The 23,388-nt window shown below is 35.1% G+C and overlaps 3 protein-coding genes across 3 annotated transcripts in view; 2 read left to right on the top strand and 1 right to left on the bottom strand.

Moving 5' to 3' along the window:
• Positions 1–1,743: 1,743 nt before the first annotated feature.
• On the bottom strand, positions 1,744–5,286 carry LOC130245643 (gem-associated protein 7-like). The gene is made up of 2 exons (XM_056478392.1): positions 5,212–5,286; positions 1,744–2,276 (listed from the first exon to the last, which is right to left on the bottom strand). The coding sequence occupies exon 2, from the start codon at positions 2,247–2,249 to the stop codon at positions 1,878–1,880; it is 372 nt and encodes a 123-aa protein (XP_056334367.1). The 5' UTR covers positions 2,250–2,276; positions 5,212–5,286; the 3' UTR covers positions 1,744–1,877.
• A 3,407-nt stretch (positions 5,287–8,693) lies between these two features.
• On the top strand, positions 8,694–13,343 carry tirap (toll-interleukin 1 receptor (TIR) domain containing adaptor protein). Its single transcript, XM_056478730.1, has 3 exons — positions 8,694–8,775; positions 11,173–11,748; positions 13,145–13,343. Exons 1-3 carry the CDS (start codon positions 8,694–8,696, stop codon positions 13,219–13,221), a joined length of 735 nt encoding a protein of 244 aa, XP_056334705.1. The 3' UTR covers positions 13,222–13,343.
• A 6,783-nt stretch (positions 13,344–20,126) lies between these two features.
• st3gal4 (ST3 beta-galactoside alpha-2,3-sialyltransferase 4) overlaps positions 20,127–23,388 on the top strand; it is a 60,302-nt gene continuing 57,040 nt past the window's right edge. Inside the window, exon 1 of the mRNA XM_056478837.1 lies at positions 20,127–20,468. The gene's annotated coding sequence lies outside the window, so the exon portion shown is untranslated. The remainder of the gene's footprint in view (positions 20,469–23,388) is intronic.

Raw genomic sequence — 23,388 nt, 5'->3', positions numbered from 1 at the left:
TAGATATATAGATTTATTGTCTGTGTGTATGTATGTGTATATATATATATATATATATATATATATATATATATTAATTTATTGATATTATATAGATTAAAAATAAATAATAATAAATTAATTTAACACTCCAGTGGGCTTTATACTGTATACATTTTGTGTGCATTAAACTTATAAGTGACGGTTTTATTAATAAAATACAGACTTGCATGATCATAAAAGTTCATATATAGATTAACAATATATATTTTATATGGATAACAATTTATACATGTCTTTTTTGGTTCCATCGTTTGTAATAAATCCATACAGACACCCCCTAAAAATCAGTATAACAAATAATATTTCTAATGATCCTGTCAGGAATACTTCCAGCAAAATCATTTGTTGTGATATTAAAAACCTCGATTTAAAAAATAAATAAATCACAGTTTCTCCACAAAATCCTCATTAGCTGTAAAATGATCATCTTTACACTATGCCATATGCTTTAAAAGATTAGATGATTGATTATTTAATTATCAATGTTATTATTTTAAGTAAGTATAATGAGTGCATGTTAAAAATTGAGTATTTTCTTTCAGTTTTGCATATATTTAAGAATATTTTGTAACTATTAATCATCAAAAGTTTTAGTGCTATCTATATGTTGGAGGTTTTTATTTAGAGCGGGATGTTCAAACATTATTTGTCTGATTTATAGGCTGTAAAGTTTTACTCTTGAAAACATGGTGAAAATTATGACTATTTTTCTGGCTGTTGGCAGTATTTTCTGATTTACGGAGTGATAAAAAACACCCTCTGCCAAAACTTATGTCAGCAAAATGAAACCAATCTTAAACCTGCCTTCCGGATTTATGTTCTGCATATTTAAACAACCACTTGAAGTGCAAACGTATTGATAATTGTGTACATGTCGATGTCTGAATTATTTTGCGATGAATGTTGATCACTTATCAAGATGAATTAAGTCTGACTGCAAAGAGATTTGTTTTTGACATATTTCATTACTAGTGAATAAACTGTGATAAAACAAAGTGAATATGATCACTTCTAGTTTCTGTCACTTAAAAAATTGAATGAGACGCGGACTTTTATTTCTCCTTTGTGAAGGCCATGTTGTGTTTGAGCGCGTGCTCGTGGTTTAGTTATAAACCCACGTAATCATGACGTCATTTTCGTGTGGCTCTATAATAAGTCCAATGACATTTTGATGACCTTTCAAATACGTTTAAGGAAGATTAATCAATGTACAATGTAGAGAAGCTGGTTATATAGCTTTTTTTAACCTTAAAAGGCATTTAATATAGATTTGTAATCAAAAAAGCACATTTAAATCAAATTATATTTAATTAAAAAGTAAATATTGTGATTTTATTTGCTTAATTTTGTATACTTAAAAATATAGGGCTAATTCTAAGCCTGGTTTTAAAGTTTTAATGGTTGAAAAGCTTCAGTTGTATTTGCTAGAGCGCTTAATTTCATTAGAAAGTAAATTTATATGCTGTCCTTTAAGTGTTGACATCTGTTTGCATTTACCCGTGCTTATTCTTGTCCAATTGCATGTGTACATGTTGTGTAAAACTGACAAAGCTATATATGTTTCCGTTTTGTTGTAAAATGGCGCACATATTTATGCAAATACCCTATATATTGATTCTCTGCTTGGATTAGTGTCTAAAATTATGACAGAGACTTGACACTTTAATTAAAGTAATTAAAAAATAATAATAAAATTCAGAATACAATTGCAAACGTTTTATTACAAACCACAGCGTGACCAAAACCCCAGTGAAACCGGCGAGAAAGTTCCGTGAACCCTTTAAACCTTCACTCCGGGAACGAGCAAAGTCCTCCAGCGCCCTCGAGCGGTGAAATCACAGTTCAAACGCGCACGAAATAATATCGTGACACCTGAGAAGAGCCTCTTTCTGCACGCCGAGCGGAGTCTCCAGATCGGACACCTGAAAATTCAGCACATCGATGTCTGAGGCGCCGAACCGACCCCGCATGCGCAGCTTCTCCAGCAGCTGGAAGTCGACGCGTTTGTCCGTCATGAGGAGGAGAGCCCGCAGAAAATGCTCGCGCTGCTCCGCCCGCAGCCGCTGCTCCTCTATGTCCACAGATGAAGATGACGAGGTCAGAGATGTGGAACACAGAGCCTGGAAACGCGGAGAATTCGGGTCAAATCCTCGGCTGTTCGGCTCGGGTCCTCTTGGCAGCCGCAGAACACCGACTGGAGTCTTCATTTTGCTCGGTTGCTATAAAAGTGTACTCTAAAAACCATGGTGAATATTATTATTAATTGTTGGCAGTATTTTCTGATTTATGTCAGCAAAATGAACCCAATTTTAAACCTGCCTTTCAGATTTATGTTCTGCATATTTGAACAGCCTGTTTACATCATGAGGTACACAAATACATGCATGCACCATTTTTTCTTTAATTTTTAAACGCAATTAATTGTCAATAAAAATGTCAAAATCTCACCAGCCGGTTCTTCTTTAATGGAAATTGGGTTATTCACACAATGTTTCACCACATAAATGCATTTTACAGAACAATTCTGATATTAGAATTAAATAAATCTATTGTCTAGCCACGTGGTTTAAACGGAATATAATTGGGATTCTCTCAATTTAAAAAAAAAAAATCTGATTGTTTCCCCACTTTCCTAACCGCCCTCCTGAACACCATCTTGACTATTTTTTCAGTTTAGATACGGGTCAGAAACATTTAATATCAGCAATTTATAATTTAATAAGTACACTAAATGAAAATCCTATAGCTTCTCTCAAAGAATCTTGGGAAAATGACCTTGGCGTTGATATTACAGAAGAACAATGGGAGGATATTTTAAAGAAGGTCCACTCCTCTTCTATATGCGCCAGACATGGCCTAATGCAGTGTAAGGTGCTCCATAGAGCTCATTTAACCAATGCCAAATTAGCCAAATTTTTCCCTGATAGAAGTGATGCCTGTCATCGTTGTAAGCAGTCTCCTGCCAATCATCTCCATATGTTCTGGAATTGCCCCTAATTGAAAAATTTCTGGTCCAGTATTTTTGACACACTTAATAAATCTATTAACATAAATCTAGACCCTAACCCCTTGACAGCCCTTTTTGGTATTTCAGAGAGAGTTGACTTGACTGTTGCATCTCGCCAAGTTATTGCTTTTTCAACTCTTTTAGCTAGACGAGCCATTCTTATCAAATGGAAACAGGTGATTCCTCCATCACATGACATGTGGATCCCAGAAATCTTTAGTTACATAAAACTTGAGAAATTAAGATGTTTACTCGCAGGATCTCTCAAATCTTTTTACAAGACCAGGAACCCTGTTTTAGACTATATCAAAGGCTTACCCTGTTTAGTTGATATCAGATCTAATACACAGTAAATAATTGGAAAGAGAAAATATTGACTCCTTAATGTGAACTTTTTTTCCGATTTTATTTATTTTTATTTTATTTATTCAATTTATTTATTTATTTTTTTGCTATTATCATATACATGTTCATTTATCATTAATATTTTTTAAAAAAGAATTTCCTTTATTTTTAATTTATTATCATTATGTTTTTTTTTTCCTTAGAGGATATGTTTGTTTATAATTCATAAATTAAATTTATTTTATTTTGAGGGGATAGTGGGGAAAATAAGAAAAATAAGACAAACTGTAATTTTTCCTATGTTGTATTGTATACAGTAATGTATTGTCTTGTTAAACACCAATACATTTTTTGTTTTTTTAATCTGGCAATTTCTTGTCTTATGAACAATTTGTCTAATTCTAATTTTCCATAACCTTTTAAATAATTTAATTCTGTGCAAAAAAGCGATTGCTTTAGACCTAATTCAACGTATAAAGTCTCAGTTAAATTTGAATTAAAATGTTATTAAAGAAGCAGAGCTGACCTGAATTTAAATTAGGGTATTTAATAAATAATAATAATAATATAAATAATAATAAATATATTCGACAAATTTTCTAAAATAAAAAGTATAATGTTCCTAAGGGCAAATTTTACTGGGTATCCTTTATTGACCTAATAGACTGGAAAAAAGCCTGGTTACTGCATTCCCAATAAAGCAAAGGAGGTAATTTTAAAATTCTTCATAAAATAATATCCGGCGATTAGTACTTTGGCAAAATATATGGAGGTTAATAGTTGCTGCTAATTTTGTAAAACTGTAGATGAAACCCTGATTCACATATTCTTTCGGTGTGAAAACACAAAAAGCTTTTGGAATAGTTTATATCTTCATTTAGGTAATTACATTGCTTCAGCCCCTTTCAACTACAAGATATTGTCTGTTAATATAAAGGTAAACTGATATACCAGAGAACTACATTCTTAACTTTTTTATTTTGTACGGGAAATATTTTATTAACAAAGAAAATTTCTCCAATTCGTAGCCTTTTTCACAATTTTTATTGAAATTTATGTATTTATTAAATCTTTTAGATTGATTAAAATAAAAAACACAGATTCTTGAATTATTATGGTAATTATTTTGGAAATATCGCCCATAAGTCCTTCTTTCCACTTGCTGTATTTGTGTTATTTATGAATGTTTTTTTTCTTTTTTATTGTTTTATATGCGTTTATAATATCATTTAACCTGATCTGTTAAGTTATTATCATTGTTACTATCACTGTCTTTTTTTTTGTAGGTTCGAACTTCGTATGCTTGTTATTGAAGTTAATAAAAATACATACCATTGAGGTAAAGTTGGTTTTATATTCGCATTCGTACATATAATATAGACTAATTTCAGAAAATTGCAACGTTATTGAGGCAATGACTATTAAAGTAGCTTCAAGATTGTTCACAGGCAGTTATTTAGTTTGTTTTGAAGTCATGCATACTACGATTTCAGACCGAATATTCAAAGTACCATAGTAAACAATATGGGGATCGTGTCACACGTTGTCAGTGAATCAATGGGCGGATATAAAACTAACTTTACCTCAATCTATCCAAGTACAAGTTGTTCACCGTCAATTAACTAGTGCTAATGTTGTTTTGAAGTCGTGCTTACATCCGAATTCAGACCCAATGTTCAAAGTAGCATGGTATACAAATTGTAACCCTGTCACTGTTTAAAAATATGCGAATATTAAACCAACTTTACCTCAATTATACATAGAGAATGCTTATGAAAGACATTATATATATGTTTCTGAAGCTGCTCTTTACGCACCTCATTCAGCGCATCTGATTCTGAACGTCCGAGGTCCGACCAGAAGGCTGAGCGGGGTTAATTTTCAAAATAAAAGTCTTCTTTTTCTTCTGGTTTTATTGGCGCGCTGCGAACCAGCTTCTAGGTGCATATCGCCACCTACTATGATGGAGTGTGAAAAGAATGGATCCGGTGTCTTGACATTTTATCCTACCCATCGGATTATGCTACCAACACTGCATTTGAATGCTTCTATGGTTGGGGTTAGGGCGATATTACAGCTTCATATCACACTACTCCACATTAAAATTTACACTGGTAACAAAATCTGATGGGTAGCATATTGCGTCATCAAAATGTGCTACTTACTTTTTGAATGGGAGGTAGGGCAATCTGACAAGGTTGGACACATCGACAGAAGACCGTATTTGCTATATCTTGTCTATTAAACCGATGTGTCTACATTTTATAATTGTCCAAATTTGTTTCCCAGCATTTGACACTGCATTGTTTCCCTGCAATACACACAACTCCTTCGTGTGTATTCAGATACACTCACTCTTAATAGTTCTTCTTTTAAATATTCCCTTTCCGTCATATGTACACAGAATCAAAAGAAAGTGCTGCTGTCTGTCCCTTTCTAGTATTATTTTAAACGAGTTCCTCTTATGTCATCGTGATTATAAAGTTCACAGAACTATATAACTTCTGAGTCAGAGAGATAGAGAGAGCGCAATGGAAATTCTCAGTTGCTTTCGATGTAAGATTTATTGTTGTTTTTGAGTAAAAACTAAATTTATTTCTTTGAAAGATTTTGTTTTCTTGTTTGCTGAATATTAAGGTAAAAACACCAGTGGTTATTACTAATTATAATCATTATTAGAAATTTTATTATAATCATAACACAATTCTATACTCCACTTCTATATTTAAATGTCAAATATTTGTTGTTACTTGAATATTGAGATAATTATTTAAAATAGCATTCAATTGCTAACATTAGTAAAAATGAATCATAAACTAATCCATTTCTTTGCTAGTTAAATACAGTTAAACCACCTCAAAACAAACAAATCTTTACACCTTATATATATTCCATATCTATCTATCTATCTATCTATCTGTCGGTCGGTCGGTCGGTCGGTCGGTCGGTCGGTCGGTCGGTCTGTCTGTCTGTCTGTCTGTCTGTCTGTCTGTCTCTACCTACCTACCTTTCTGTCTGTCTGTCCGCCCGTCCGTCCGTCCGTCCCTCTCTCTCTCTCTCTGTCTCTCTCTCTCTCTCTCTCTCTCTATCTATCTATCTATCTATCTATCTATCTATCTATCTATCTATCTATCTATCTATCTATCTATCTATCTATCTATCTATCTATCTACCTACCTACCTACCTACCTACCTTTCTATCTATCTATCTATCTGTCTGTCTGTCTGTCTGTCTGTCTGTCTGTCTGTCTGTCTGTCTGTCTGTCTGTCTGTCTGTCTGTCTGTCCGTCCGTCCGTCCGTCCGTCCGTCCGTCCGTCCGTCCGTCCGTCCGTCCGTCCGTCCGTCCGTCCATCCATCCATCCATCCATCCATCCATCCATCCATCCATCCATCCATCCATCCATATATATATGTATATATATATTAGTGGCATTATTAAAGTAAACATCGCAATCAAACTATTACCGTCATGTAGGACTTTTCGCCATATTTTCCAACAAGATCCACACACGCGGCTGTCAGTTAAGGACTGCACACACACATTGTGAAATGCGGAAGTTTTGCTTTCCCTTCGGCGTTGGTTATTAAATTCCATAACACTCTGACCAGTCCTTACTCCTTATTGGCGTCTAATTCCCCAGTTTGTCATGGGGGCATGAATGAAATGTTCATGAGTGAATGTGAAACTGCTGAACTGCAGTTAAAATCACCTAAAACTACTGGAAACTCTTGCATGAAAGCACTTCACGTAAACACCTTAATTATATTATTGTCTATTAAGGCAAATAACTAAATTATAGATGTCCATGTAAGCGTAGTCAGTAGTGTCTTCGAAGTAAGTGAAAGATCCTAAGGGCATCCTGCTGATTTGATTCAGAAGGGCACTTTTTTGTCAGACGGCTCACCGGTCAGGTATACATCGGCGCTAAAATATCAAGGTGAAAGTCATCATAGCTTGCGTAGAATAGACCCAGCTCCCAACCCAACTTTGATTAACAGCGATAATTTTTTTATCGCACGATAAAAGTCTCGCGTTAACGCAGCCGATAATGGCTAACCACTAGTCATAAGACATTAATATTAGGTTAGATTTAGGTTGTGACATCAGGTGACCAAAATTCTATGTAACCAGTCTCTAAGGACAACGTTATTTTGATGTCCAACAACATTGATATTTGGTTGATTTTAGGTTGACTAAAATCCAACGTCGAGCCAACATCTTAAACCATATTGACGTCAAATACTGACATTTCCGTCAGGTATGGCAACCAAAATCCAACATCTCACAGACGTCATAGTGGTAATGTCCACACAACGTCAAGCTGTAACATCATTAGACATTGATTTTAGGTAGATTTGAGGTTGGACGTTGGACACTGATGTCGGCCTGATGTTGGACTCTGACGTCAAACCAATTTTCATTTCTAAACAAAATGCAACGTCCTCCAGCGTTGGGGTACAGCATCAATCTGATGTCATGTTGACGCCCTGTGACTGCTGGGTTAAAAGCTCAACATCAAAGTAGTAAATACTAATGCCGTCTTATTTAAAGCTTTTTCATATGTGCGTAAGGAATATGCAGTAACTGAAGCATGCAAAAGCTCCTCATAAGTTGTCATTTCTGCTCTTTGAAATAATAATAACCCAACCCATTTCTCATAACTGGGGAAATCCCAACAAATCATTCAGGCAAACTATCTTGGTTCATGGTTTCTGCTTTAGTTTCAGTCAGCTGTAATATTTCATTTTATTATTGACAAGACCTTTATATCCAAAAATGGAAGTCACAACTAAGCCAGTGCTTAGTTACTCACTTAGTTCTCCACTTACTTCCTTACTATACCGTCTTCCTATTTTGATATTAGGCTTATTTTGTTGTATGACAAGCTATGTTGCCATGTAGATTTACATAATGATACATCACGTCCGTCCGCTGAACTTCCTCAATTATCTCATGCTATTCATGTGCACCGCAGACGTGTTTCTTCAGTCGACCTGCCCTCACTTTTCATCCTGAAACTACTGTAAGTATCGCTCTGTACACACCATTTACTGTGTTAATAATGCTCTGAAAATGACACGATGGTATTAGATACGATGGTATTAACCTGCAGTCTGCTTTATAATGATCTCGAATACAAAACTTTTGTGGTGTACTGTAAATATAGTGAAAGTGGAACCAGGATTAACATTAAATGACGAAAGTGTGCATGTCATGCCATAGTTTGGTTTTCTGTTGCACGAAAGTTAGTGAACACAGTAAAGTGTTGAACAGTGCTGTACAATAGTGGATTTCACATGTCCTGCATATGCCTGTTGCAGTTTATATCCTTGAAAGAATGGAGAAGAATGGAGGAAAAGCGTGTCAGCGGCATCATGGGTGAGTTTCTGTCTATCTATCTATCTATCTATCTATCTATCTATCTATCTATCTATCTATCTATCTATCTATCTATCTATCTATCTATCTATCTATCTATCTATCTATCTATCTATCTATCTATCTATCTATCTATCTATCTATCTATCTATCTATCTATCTATCTGTCTGTCTGTCTGTCTGTCTGTCTGTCTGTCTATCTATCTATTCATCCATCCATCAGTCTTTCTATCTATCTATCTATCTATCTATCTATCTATCTATCTATCTATCTATCTATCTATCTATCTATCTATCTATCTATCTATCTATCTATCTATCTATCTATCTATCTATCTATCCATCTATCTATCTATCTATCTATCTATCTATCTATCTATCTATCTATCTATCTATCTATCTATCTATCTATCTATCTATCTATCTATCTATCTATCTATCTATCTAACCTGTCTGTCTGTCTGTCTGTCTGTCTGTCTGTCTATCTATCTATTCATCCATCCATCAGTCCAGTCTTTCTATCTATCTATCTATCTATCTATCTATCTATCTATCTATCTATCTATCTATCTATCTATCTATCTATCTATCTATCTATCTATCTATCTATCTATCTATCTATCTATCTATCTATCTATCTAACCTGTCTGTCTGTCTGTCTGTCTGTCTGTCTGTCTGTCTGTCTGTCTGTCTATCTATCTATCTATTCATCCATCCATCAGTCCAGTCTTTCTATCGATCTATCTATCTATCTATCTATCTATCTATCTATCTATCTATCTATCTATCTATCTATCTATCTATCTATCTATCTATCTATCTATCTATCTATCTATCTATCTATCTATCTATCTATCTGTCTTTCTGTCTGTCTGTCTATCCATCCATCCATCCATCCATCCATCCATCCATCCATCCATCCATCGTTCTATCGTTCTATCGTTCTGTCTGTCTATCTTGTCTAGTTTTTACAATCCCAAATCAGAAAAGGTTGGGACAATATTGAAAATGCAAATAAAAAAGAAAGCAGTGAGTTCCAAAATTACTTTGACTTGTATTTCATTGCGGACAATACAACAAACATTCCTCGTGATTTCTTTATTTTTTAAATGAACACGTATTTCAATTTTGGTTCTTGCAACACATTTCAAAATAGTTGGAACAGTAAAGCATTTACCCCTTTGTAATGTTGCCGTTCCTTTTCACAACACTTAAAAGACGTTTAGGGACTGAAGGCACCAAGTGATGAAATGTTTCTGGTGCAATTTTTGTCCCGTTCTTCCTGCAAACAAGTCTTAAGGTGGGCAACAGTACAAGAACATGCCTCCAAGACCAGAGAAGTCGACGGCGCTTCTGGACACTGTTAACATATGGCTTCCTTTTGGCACAGTACAAAAGGCATTTAACTGGCATTTGTGGATGTAACTGCATTGCTTAACAAAGGTTTGCCAAAGTAGTCCTGAGCCCATGTGATGATATCGTTCATAGATCAATGAGGATTCTTGAAGTAGTGCTGCCTGAGGGATCGGAGATCACAGCTGTTCAGCTTAGGTTTTCGCCCTTGTCCTTTACGCACTGAAATTCCTCCATACTCCTTGAAGCTGAATGATGTTCTGCACTTTTGAAGGTGAAACATCCAAACGGCTTCCCATCTTTTTTCCTATCATTGTTTTTAATCATTTTAATAACTTTCTTATGCAGTTGTTGGCTAACTGGCGTCCTCTGCCCATCTTTGCTCCTAAAGGACTAGACCATTCTTGGATGCTGCTTTTGTACCATAAAAATAATTACAATCACCTGTTGACATCACCTGTTTCAATTTTTTGGAATTTACCTGATTACTGCTCTTAAACTGCTCCTGTCCCAACCTTTTTTAGGATGTGTTGCAGGTCTGAATGACAGGAAAGGATGGATATTTACAAATGAAATGAAGTCGACCAGATAAAACATGAAATATTTCGTGTTCATATTGTGTGCAATGTCTGTCTGTCTGTCTGTCTGTCCTTCCACCCATCCATCTATCTATCTATACTATTAATCTGTCCATCCATCCATCCATCCATCCATCCATCCATCCATCCATCCATCCATCCATCCATCCATCTATCTATCTATCTATCTATCTATCTATCTATCTATATCTATCTATCTATCTATCTATCTATCTATCTATCTATCTATCTATCTATCTATCTATCTATCTATCTATCTATCTATCTATTTTAATTTTATATGTAATTTATTTGTGTATTTATTTAATTGTTTATTATTTAACACAATGTATCTATGTTACATTAAAGCACATTAATTCTGTCTGTCTGTTTGTCTCTCTGTCCACTAAATTCATTAATCTGTGCATTACATAGAGGTTGAACATACTGAACTTCTTTCCATCAGGCTGGTTTCGTGAGCGTTTTGGCAAACAAAGGAACGGGCAGGACCAAATCAACCCATGTGAAAACCCTCCTCCTCCTCCTTCTCACCCATCAGATCTCTCCATCTCCACCTCTATCAGCTCCTCTTCCTCCTCTCATCAGCATCTGCCCTCATTTCTCTCCTCATCCCTCCGCTCAGCTCTTACATACGACCTTTATCTGTGTCACTCCGAGAAGGACATGGTGCAGGCGCAGATTTTGGCCTCTTTCCTGGAGCAGCCGGATAAAAGTCTCCGCTGTTTCCTGCAGGAGCGCGACTGTGCGCTGGGCGGCGCTGTTTCCTCAGAACTGCTGCGGGCGCTGCGGGACAGCCACTGCTGGCTGCTGCTCATAACTCCACACTTTCTGAAGGATGATTGGTGTTTGTATCAGATGCACCAGGTCCTGTCCGAGGGCCCGATGTCTCAGAGGATTATCCCCGCCGTGCTGGACATGCCCAGATCTGAGCTCCCGCTGGAACTGCGCTTCCTCTTCTCTGTGGATCTCAATGTAAACAGAGAGTTCGGCTTCAAACAGGTGTACAGAACTGTACTACACTGTAAGTAGAGCATCTAGTGTTTGGTCTGTCTGTCTGTCCGTCCTTCTATCTATCTATCTATCTATCTATCTATCTATCTATCTATCTATCTATCTATCTATCTATCTATCTATCTATCTATCTATCTATCTATCTATCTATCTATCTATCTGTCTGTCTGTCTGTCTGTCTGTCTGTCTGTCTGTCTGTCTGTCTGTCTGTCTGTCTGTCTGTCTGTCTGTCTGTCTGTCTGTCTGTCTGTCTGTCCTTCCATCCTTCCGTCCTTCCTTCTATCTATCTGTCTGTCTGTCTGTCTGTCCTTCCTTCCATCCATCCATCCATCCATCCATCCATCCATCCATCCATCCATCCATCCATCCATCCATCATCCATCCATCCATCCATCCATCCATCCATCCATCCATCCATCCATCCATCTATCTATCTATCTATCTATCTATCTATCTATCTATCTATCTATCTATCTATCTATCTATCTATCTATCTATCTATATTATTAATCTGTCCATCCATCCGTCCGTCCGTCCGTCCGTCCAGTCGTCTATCTATCTATCTATCTATCTATCTATCTATCTATCTATCTATCTATCTATCTATCTATCTATCTATCTATCTATCTATCTATCTATCTATCTATCTATCTATCTATCTATCTATCCGTCGGTCTGTCTGTCTGTCTGTCTGTCTGTCTGTCTATCTGTCTGTCTGTCTGTCTGTCTGTCTGTCTGTCTGTCTGTCTGTCTGTCTTTTCTTACATCTATCTGACCATCTTTCTATCCATATATATTATCAATCTTTCTGTCCATCCATCCATCCATCCATCCATCCATCCATCCATCCATCCATCCATCCATACATCCATCCATCCATCCATCCATCTATACCATGCAGACTTTAAGATATACAAATAATCAATGCAGTGTATATTCTGAATGCTGATTGGTGGATGTAGCATTTGCATAATAACACACACAATATATTAACACTGATTATCAAACCTGTTCTTTAAAACAAAAGCGATATTTTGCATATTGTCTAGTTTGCTTTTTTCTTGTTTTCCTAATTGTGCACAGATTCTGAAGTCATGCAGGACTAAAGTTTGGTTTATAACACGATTTATATGATTTTATTACTTTTTTTGCATGGCTCAAGGTCTCATCATGCTTTAATAACTTCAAATGCCACTCAAATTCTTATGTTTTGGCATAATTTATTCAGCTGCTGTTTCTGTTCTCTTATACATTGTGTGGAAACTGTTCTCCTATCAAAGAGCGAGCCTCGTTTCTGTAAACCAGACGGGAATGTTTATATATCAAACTTTCCCACACTTGGAGATGTTTTGCCACGTCTGGAAGCAGAATATCAATTCTCAACAACATGTTTCGTTTTCTGACAGATTTGAAGGACGTGTGTGAGAAGGAAAAGTCCAGCGGTGTGTCTCAGACGGACAGACGAGAGGAGAATCCGCTATAAGCATTCATTGTGTTCACTGCAATGACTATATTCTTCACTTCCAGGAAGTGACATGCAGACAAGGCAATAGTGTGGTATATGTACCATATCTCCCTCCAGTGCTCTACTAATCTCTAAATAAAAAGAGGACTACAGTCTCAATGCGTTCATATAAAGCAATGCTGGGTTGTCGCTACTCAACATTGGGTCAAAATATAGACAAAAACATCTATTGGGTTAAAAATTGTACTTAAATTAACAAAGTACAAAGATGACTACAGTCTCAATGGGTTCATCTAAGGGTTAAACAGATCATGTTGTACACTCTAAAACAATGTTGGGTTGTTGTAACACAACATTGGGTCAAAATATAGACAAACACAACTGTTGGGTTAAAAAGTGTCACTTAAATTAACTTTAATCTCTAAATACAAAGATGACTACAGTCTCAATGGGTTCATCTAAGGGTTAAACAGATCATGTTGTACACTCTAAAACAATGTTGGTTTGTCATAACCCAACATTGGGTCAAAATATAGACAAATACAACTGTTGGGTTAAAAAGTGTAACTTAAATGAACTTTAATCTCTAAATGAACATGACTACAGTATCAATGGGTTCATCTAAGGGTTAAACAGATCATGCTGTGCAGTCTAAAACAATGTTGGGTTGTTGTAACCCAACATTGGGTCAAAATATAGATAAACAACTTTTGGGTTAAAAAGTGTCACTTAAGTTACGTAAATCCCTAAATATAAAGATGACTACAGTGTCAATGGGTTCATCTAAGGGTTAAACAGATCATGTTGTACACTCTAAAAATTATGGGTTGTTGTAACACAACATTGGGTCAAAATATAGACAAACACAACTGTTGGGTTAAAAAGTGTCACTTAAATTAACTTTAATCTCTAAATACAAAGATGACTACAGTCTCAATGGGTTCATCTAAGGGTTAAACAGATCATGTTGTACACTCTAAAACAATGTTGGGTTGTTGTATCCCAACATTGGGTCAAAATAAAGACAAACACAACTATTGGGTTAAAAAGTGTAACTTAAATTAACTTTAATCTCTAAATAAACATGACTACAGTATCAATGGGTTCATCAAAGGGTTAAACAGATCATGTTGTGCAGTCTAAAACAATGTTGGGTTGTTGTAACTCAACATGGGGTCAAAATATAGACACACAGCTATTGGGTTAAAAATGTACTTTAATTAACTTAAATCTCTGAATTCAAAGATGACTACAGCATCAACGGGTTCATCTATGGGTTAAACAGATCATGTTGTACTGTAAAAAAATCTGGGTTGTCTGTGATATGTATTATACATTATATTATTTCAAATGACTAAAATGTCATAGTTGAGTTATTAGAATGAGTTATTAAAACTATTATATTTAGAAATGTGTTGAAAAATTACAAACCTCAAACTCAAATTAAATGAATATTCGGGCTCCTAATTTGGCTTTTAACTCTATGAATTGTATGCTAATGACCTCAGTGGCATTCAAGACGTTTTTCCGCTTATACATTTGTTTAAATAGGATATCCTCCGTTTGTTATAAAGAATTTCATAAATACACCTTGCAAAATGAGTCCTGCAGTAGATGGCAATAGAAAATCACAATGCATGAGCTCAAGGCGCACGCTTCTCTCTCTGATTTTAGGTCAAGCTCGGATTAGAGGAAGTGCTTGTGTAATATACTCCACAAAAATATGTTTAAATAGTACTCTTATTCTGATGAACCCACCCATACATGTGCAGTGAAGGAAAGTCTCACAGCTGTAGATATAAACTGCATTTACTGTATAACATTAGTATTAAAAACAAGCCATATTAAGTACAAAATGCTCATGATGTTCTACTGTATATGATCTATGGCAGGCCTTAAAGGTGACTTATTATTGTAAGAGAGTCATGTACATGGAAACGAACTAACAGATGAAGAAGCAAAACAGGCTATCTCCTTGATCCTGAGGACTTACTATTAATTTGTATATAAACGAAACATGGCAAAGGGAATGGGACAACCGCATTAATAACAAATTACATGAAATTAACCCGAAAATAATAGACACTATGCAAATGATAATTTTGAGATCAGGCATGAACAAACTGTCTATACTAGAGGTCGAATTGGACATTCTTGGTTGACTCATTTGTTTTTACTGAATAACGAAGCACCACGTGTATGTAATTACTGCCAAGCTGCTCTTACCATGAAGTATATTTTGATGGAATGGGGAAGTTTGACTACCATTAGACAACATTTATATAAGGAGAGTACTTTGATGGATATTTTTAAAAAGGTACCACTAGGAAGAATCTTAAATTATTGATCAAAAATTGAACTGAAAAATCATATTTAACTTTCAATATAATTTTGTGTGAATTTTATTTATTTATATTCTATATATTTGTCTAAGTAACTTGATTGTAATACAAATGCTTGTATTTTACAAATTGTTTTTATCATGTAATATTTTTATGTAATATTTTTATATTTTTATATCCATTTTGCCATGAAATAGCCATAAGTTGCTGATGTGGCAATAAATAAATAAATAAATAAATAAATAAATAAATAAATAAATGAATGAATGAATGAACGAATAAATAAATAAATAAATAAATAAATAAATAAATAAATAAATAAATAAATAAATAAATAAATGAATGAATGAATGAACGAATAAATAAATAAATAAATAAATAAATGAATGAATGAATGAATGATAAATAATAAATGAATGAATGAATGAATGAATGAATAAATAAATAAATAAATAAATGAATGAATGAATGAATGAATGAATAAATAATGAATGAATGAATGAATGAATGAATAAATAATAAATAAATAATAAATAAATGAATGAATGAATGAGTGAATGAATAAATAAATAAATAAACAAATAAATAAATAAATTAAAAAAATGAATGAATGAATGAATGAATGAATAAATAAATAAATAAATAAATAAATAATAAATAATGAATGAATGAATGAATGAATGAATGAATAAATAAATGAATGAATAAATAAATAAATAAGAGTCGTGTAGCAACAGTCTGTGAATATAAGCAGCTTCTAATAATAAACATGTATTAATTTTATGTTTATACTCAAACTTGATCAAAACAGATCATTAAACCATTTGTACCCTTTCAGCAGTGGAAACGCAAGCCTGATAAAGGTGACCTGTACCGACCCGCACCGAACTGTACCACTCAATGGAAACAGGTCATTAGTCTTGTTTTTGATTCTGCCACTATGCTGACACATAGGTATTCATAGCTCCGCCCTCTTTTAAAAATCTCATTTGCATTTAAAGCAACAGTCACCAAAACAGCACGTTTTGGGATCAAAGCCTACAAGGGTCAGTTTCAGACAGTTATAAAACGTTATCTGTGTGGTATTTTGAGCTCAAACTTCACACTTACACACTCGAGAGACATCAGAGACTCATTTTACAGCTTGTAAAAAGAGGCATAATAGGTCCCTTTGGAAATGTGTGAGATAAAATCTGAGATGAACAACATCACATGACATCTGACAGAGTGTCATTCTGCAGGATTTCAGTCAGGATGAGCTCTGGACTTTGACTGCACTATTGAGCTGCTTGTTGTTTTGGGTTTTCTTCTTCTTCTTCTTCGGCTGTTGTGCTGTTGATTTTGCTGCTGAGTTTTGGATCGTTGTCTTGTTCGGGGCTGAGTTTTGGATCAGGTTTAGCTGTGGGACTAGGTGTGAAGCTCCAGACTAACACATTAATCATGCTCATCATCAGTTTTTGCGTTTGATTAGGACTATACTGACTTATTTCTCTTCATATATTGTTGTTTAAATTTTAAGACCTGCAAAAGATCATCTCTTTATCTTTCATAATACACTAGACAATATATGATGATATGACGGCAAGCAAATGGAGAGAGAACTGGATCAATTTGATATCTTGACATTCTTTTATTAATTAATTAGTTAATTTTCCTTCAGTTCAGTCCCTTATTTATCAGAGATCGCCACAACGGAATGAACCACCAACTATTCCAGCATATGTTTTACACTGCGGATGCCCTTCCAGCCGCAACCCAGTATTGGGAAACACCCATACACACTCACATTCACACACACACTTACACACGACAGCCAATTTAGTTCATCAAGTCACCTAAAATGCATGTGTTTGGACTGTGGGGCAACCGGAGCACCAGGAAATGTCAATAGATGTCATACAAACACATGCCAATTGGCCCAGCGACCATCTTGCTGTGAGGCGAACATGTTAACCACTGAGCCGTAATATGAAACTGTGATATGATTATCAATTAAAAAACCAAGTTGTTAACATTAGATGTCATCGTGCTGAAGCCACAGACAATGAAAACTGAGTTGCGTCCATCTACAGCAGGGGTGTCCAAACTCGGTCTGGAGGCGGTGTCAGGTTTTAGCAATGCTCAACACACTGCAAGAATGTTCCAGAGCCACAAGAGCATTAGCTAGGCAGCGTGTCTGATTGTGGAACTAAACTTGAGACCCGCCTCAGGACCGAGTGTGGACATCCCTGATCTACAGCATGAACAAACTTTAACTCTGCAATGTTTTTAATATGGAGGTTGGTTTAGCTATTGATGCAATGATTGTCCAACCAGTCTGGACTGTATTTTGGTTGCCTTTCTTAACATATCAGTACACTGATTAACTCAAGAAATCAATATCATTCAAACCACAACTGAAGTTTCACAGAGCTAGCCTCATACATCAACTCGACAAATCTCCTCTTGTGATTTAAGGTATGTATAACTAAATCCCTTTTATGCTTAGATGACTTTTTTGCTGATATATCTATTGTTCATAATTGAACTCAGTGTTCAAAGCTCTTTCACTTTACTGTTTTCATAAAATAAAATGTTTAATTAATATTAATACTTTATATTTTTACCCAATTTATTTATTAAAACAAATGTTAAAATAAATGTTGATCATATTAATTAACTGATAAAAACTTGACTGATTAATAATTTTATTATCCAATTATTATCTAATAAAAGGGGGCAGTACGGTGGCGCAGTGGGTAGCGCTCTTGCCTCACAGCAAGAAAGTCATTGGTTCAAGCCACGGCTGGCTTAGTTGGCATTCTCCCTGTGTTGGCGTGGGTTTCCTCCGGGTGCTCCGCAAGTCCAAAGACATTGCTAAAGGGGAATTGGGTGCTCTAATTTGGGAATTGTGTAAGCTAAAGGGGAATTGGGCAAGCTAAATTGTCCGTAGTGTATGTTTGTTAATGGAAGTGTATGGGTGTTTCCCAGTGATGGGTTGCAGCTGGAAGGGCATCCGCTGTGTAAAACAAATGCTGGATAAGTTGGCGGTTCATTCCGTTGTGGCGACACCAGATTAATAAAGGGACTAAGCCGAAAAGAATTTGAATGAATGAACGAACGAGTTATAAAATAGCAATCTCACACTACACGCAGTTTCACACCAGCAGAGGAGGACATGAGGTGTTCATAACTGTAAAAACATGCATGTATTAAATAACCTTTGGTAAATGAACAATATAATATAATTATAAGTATAGAACATAAACTAATATGACACATAACTAATGCAATTCAGTAATGAAGAGTGAACCTGGTTTGACTTTTGTGGAGTATGCACTGGGGGAAAGACAAATTCAAATCTCACCGACAGCCTTCGCAGAAAAAATTTCCCTTTTCTGGGTGATACTTTGCAGAATTTTGTTTGTGGTTTTTTTTCACCATGCTGTGGCTGTGTTGTAGTTATTTTTAGTCTATCTATCTATCTATCTATCTATCTATCTATCTATCTATCTATCTATCTATCTATCTATCTATCTATCTATCTATCTATCTATCTATCTATCTATCTATCTATCTATCTATCTATCTATCTATCTATCTATCTATCTATCTATCTATCTATCTATCTATCTATCTATCTATCTATCCGCCTGTCCATCTTTCTGTCTGTCTGTCTTTTCTTTCTATCTATCTATCTATCTATCTATCTATCTATCTATCTATCTATCTATCTATCTATCTATCTATCTATCTATCTATCTATCTATCTATCTATCTATGTATCTGTCTGTCTGTCTGTCTGTCTGTCTGTCTGTCTGTCTGTCTGTCTATCTGTCTATCTATCTATCTATCTATCTATCTATCTATCTATCTATCTATCTATCTATCTATCTATCTATCTATCTATCTATCTATCTATCTATCTATCTATCTATCTATCTATCTATCCGCCTGTCCATCTTTCTGTCTGTCTTTCTGTCTGTCTTTTCTATCTATCTATCTATCTATCTATCTATCTATCTATCTATCTATCTATCTATCTATCTATCTATCTATCTATCTATCTATCTATCTATCTATCTATCTATCTATCTATCTATCTATCTATCTATCTATCCGCCTGTCCATCTTTCTGTCTGTCTTTTCTATCTATCTATCTATCTATCTATCTATCTATCTATCTATCTATCTATCTATCTATCTATCTATCTATCTATCTATCTATCTATCTATCTATCTATCTATCTATCTATCTATCTATCTATCTATCTATCTATCTATCATCTTTTCTTCCAGCTATGGTGAATTCAGGTCATTTGGGAAACTTTTGGTCATCTCAATGGTAAGACGTGCCCCAATTGACCTGAATTCATCCTATCTGAAAGTTACAATTCATTGAACATATTTGTAAGAACACAATAGAGAGTAAAACCTCACAATCTATCCCATGAGTGTACCATTACAACCAGCACACACACACAAACACACACAGAATCATAATATTTTTTTCTGATCTCAAAAAAACTGAACTTTCCTTCACGACCATCCACCACCCAAATGCGCATGCGCAGTCGGCCAGTCTTCTTTACTAAACCGAGGTACACTCTGTACAGCACTGTATGATGTGCCCCGTGCCCAGAGTCTCCCGAGAACAGCGCCCGCAGCACACTCATTTTACTGGGAGGCAAAAATAGTGGTTGACTTTTATATCGGCTCTTCAACAAGGATTCCCGAGATCCGAAAAGTCACAACGGCACCTCCCTTTTGAGAAACACTCTTAACGTCATAACGCTTCATAGCGCGACTCTCCTTCTAGGATGTGACTGAACCGCGCAGTGCTCGATCTGGGGGACTGGGGGGGATTACCGACCACGAACTAGCCTACCACTTAACGGACTAACTGTGTGTGTTTTAACTGCAGACCTGCAAAAGAGCATCCTGGTAAGTTAATTTAGGACTCACAATGCTGTCTGTGTAACGTTAGTCAGCTCGCAAAGTTTTGAGAGACCCACACTTGTGGGTTTGAGGTGATACTGACAAAAACACAAGTCGAGCAGTTCATAAGTAAGCTTTTGAAATCGTTTTGATATCGATATTAGAAGAAATCTTTTATTTTGGCGTAAAATACGTGTCTAAAGTGACATTTGTTAGACTGTAAACGCGCTTGTTGCCAGTTGTTGATGTAATAATCCGTTACGTCTGTAGTTTCCAGTTGTGTTTGTTATTAATTGAGGTAAAGTTGGTCAATTCGCTCATTTCTGAACAGTGACAACTATAAATGCATATAGTTTACCACGCTACTTTGAATTTTGGGTCTAAAATCGTGTGTAAGATTCAGTTTAAAACAACATTAACACTATTTAATTAACTGTTAACAATGCTGTAGCTACTTTGATAGTCATTGGCTGCTAATATGATTTCCCTACTCAGAATTAGCAAGGAATACTTTTCTGAAATTATATTATTAAGGAGAAAGCCCAAATCTGCGAATATAATAGGCTATTTCAGTTTCTAATTTGTAGAAAACTGACAAAAATAACAAGTCGAGCAGTTCATAAGTAAGCTTTTGAAATCGTAAACGTATCGATGAGGTAAATAAACCTTTTATTTTGACTTAAAATAGTTTAGACGTGTCTAGGGGACATTTGTTTAGACTTTAAACACGCGTGTTGCCAGTTGTTGATGCAATAATCCATTAAGTCTATAGTTTTCATTTGTCTCTGTTGTTAATTGAGGTAAACTTGGTTTCATATTCCTACATTCGCTCATTTTTGAACAGTGACAACAGTATATATAGTTTACCACGCTACTTTGAATAATGGGTCTGAAATTGAATGTAAGATTGACTTCAAAACAACATTAACACTATTTAATTGACTGTTAACAATGTTGTTGCTAATTTGATAGTCACTGGCTGCTAATAAGATTTCCCTAATTAGAATTAGCAATAAACGCTTTTCTGAAATTATATTATTAAAGAGAAAGTCTGAATCTGCAAATATAAAACCAACTTTTTCTTAATTATTGAGGTAAAGTTGGTTTCATATTCCTACATTTGCTCATTTTTGATCAGTGACAACTGTATTGTTTACCACAAAACTTTGAGTATTGGGTGTGAAATCACGTGTAAGATTGACTTCAAACAACATCAACACTATTTAATTGACTGTTAACGTTGTAGCTCTTGTCTAAATTGTGGTCTTGAGGTGAAACTGAAAAAATAACAAGTCGAGCAAATCGTAAACGTATCGATAATGTAAACAAACCTTTTGTTTTGGGGTAAAATTGTGTTTACATGTGTCTAGAATAAAATTGTTTACACTTTTAAATGCGCTTGTTGCTAGTTGTTGATGCAATAATCTGTTACATCTTTTGGGTCTAAAATCGTATGTAAGATTAAAGACAACAGTATATATAGTTTACCACGCTACTTTGAATATTGGGTCTGAAATGGAATGTAAGATTGACTTTAAAACAACATTAACACTATTTAATTAACTGTTAACATTGCTGTAGCTACTTTGATAGTCATTGGCTGCTAATAGGATTTCCCTATTCAGAATTTGCAAAGAAATCTTTTCTAAAGTTATATTATTAAGAAGAAAGTCCAAATGTGCAAATAAAAAAACAACTTTATCCCAATTTCCACACTTGTGGTCTCGATGTGAAACTGAAACAATAACATAAGTATGTTTCTGAAATCATAAACCTATCGATGTTGTAATCAAACCTTTTATTTAGACTTAAAATAGTTTAGACTTGTCTAGAGGGACATTTGTTTAGACTTTAAACGTGCTTGTTGCCAGTTGTTGATGCAATAATCTGTTAGTAGTTTTCACTGTCTCTGTTGTTAATTGGTTTCCTATTCCTACAATCGCTCATTTTTGAACAGTGACCACTGTATATATAGTTTACCACGCTACTTTGAATATTGGGTCTGAAATCACATGTAAGATTGACTTCAAAACAACATTAACACTATTGAATTGACTGTTAACAATGATGTAGCACTTTTCTAACCTTTTATTTTGAGTTAAAATTGTGTCTAGACTGACATATTTTAGACTTTAAATGCAATAATCTATTACATCCATAATTTTCAGTTGTCTCTTTTGTTAATTGAGGTACAGTTGGTTTTATATTCCCACATTTGCTCATTTTAAACAGTGACAATTATTTGTTATGGTTTACCATGCTTCTCTGTCTGATATCGGATGACTTCGAAGTCTTCGAAACAACATTAACACTATTTAACTGACTATGAACTAGAGGTGGGCGATATGACCTAAAATTAATATCACAGTATTTTTCATCTTTTGAACGGTGACGGTATAATATCACGGTATTACTTTCAATAGCAAAATAATATACATCTCAAGGAAGAACAGACAAAAGAAAGTCTCACTTCTATCACTCTTTAAAAGTTTTGGTTTGGGTCATTGTAAATGCTCAGTCTTGTTATGAGCTGATCTTCATTTCTCTGTGTTTCTGGAATAAAGCAGGCGAGTCAGCCGCACCAATTTATAAGCAGACAGAGCAGGATTCTCATGAGGACCACCGGCGCAATACCGCTCTTTGTTATGAGCCGTAGTTTCAGTGTAAACTTAGTAAAGGTGAGTTTCTTTGGTGATGATGTGTACAGTGTTAGATTTTATATTTAGCGGACATTTGCGCTGAACATGCGGTGAATGCAACGCATCAAGATTCAGGCACCTTCTCCGAAAACACTCGATTGATCTCAGCTGGCGGATCAACATTTACCTCATGTCATGATCGCTGTCATCTGCGCCATTATTATTATTATAACTTTAGGTGAGGTTTGCAAACCTGTGCACTTTTCACTCTTCAGCCGTTTGCATTT

This window comes from Danio aesculapii, chromosome 18 (genome assembly GCF_903798145.1).
Source record: "Danio aesculapii chromosome 18, fDanAes4.1, whole genome shotgun sequence".
NCBI lineage: Eukaryota > Metazoa > Chordata > Actinopteri > Cypriniformes > Danionidae > Danio > Danio aesculapii.
The sequence above is the reverse complement of the archived record's forward strand: the minus strand, read 5'-3'. Positions and strand labels throughout refer to the sequence as shown.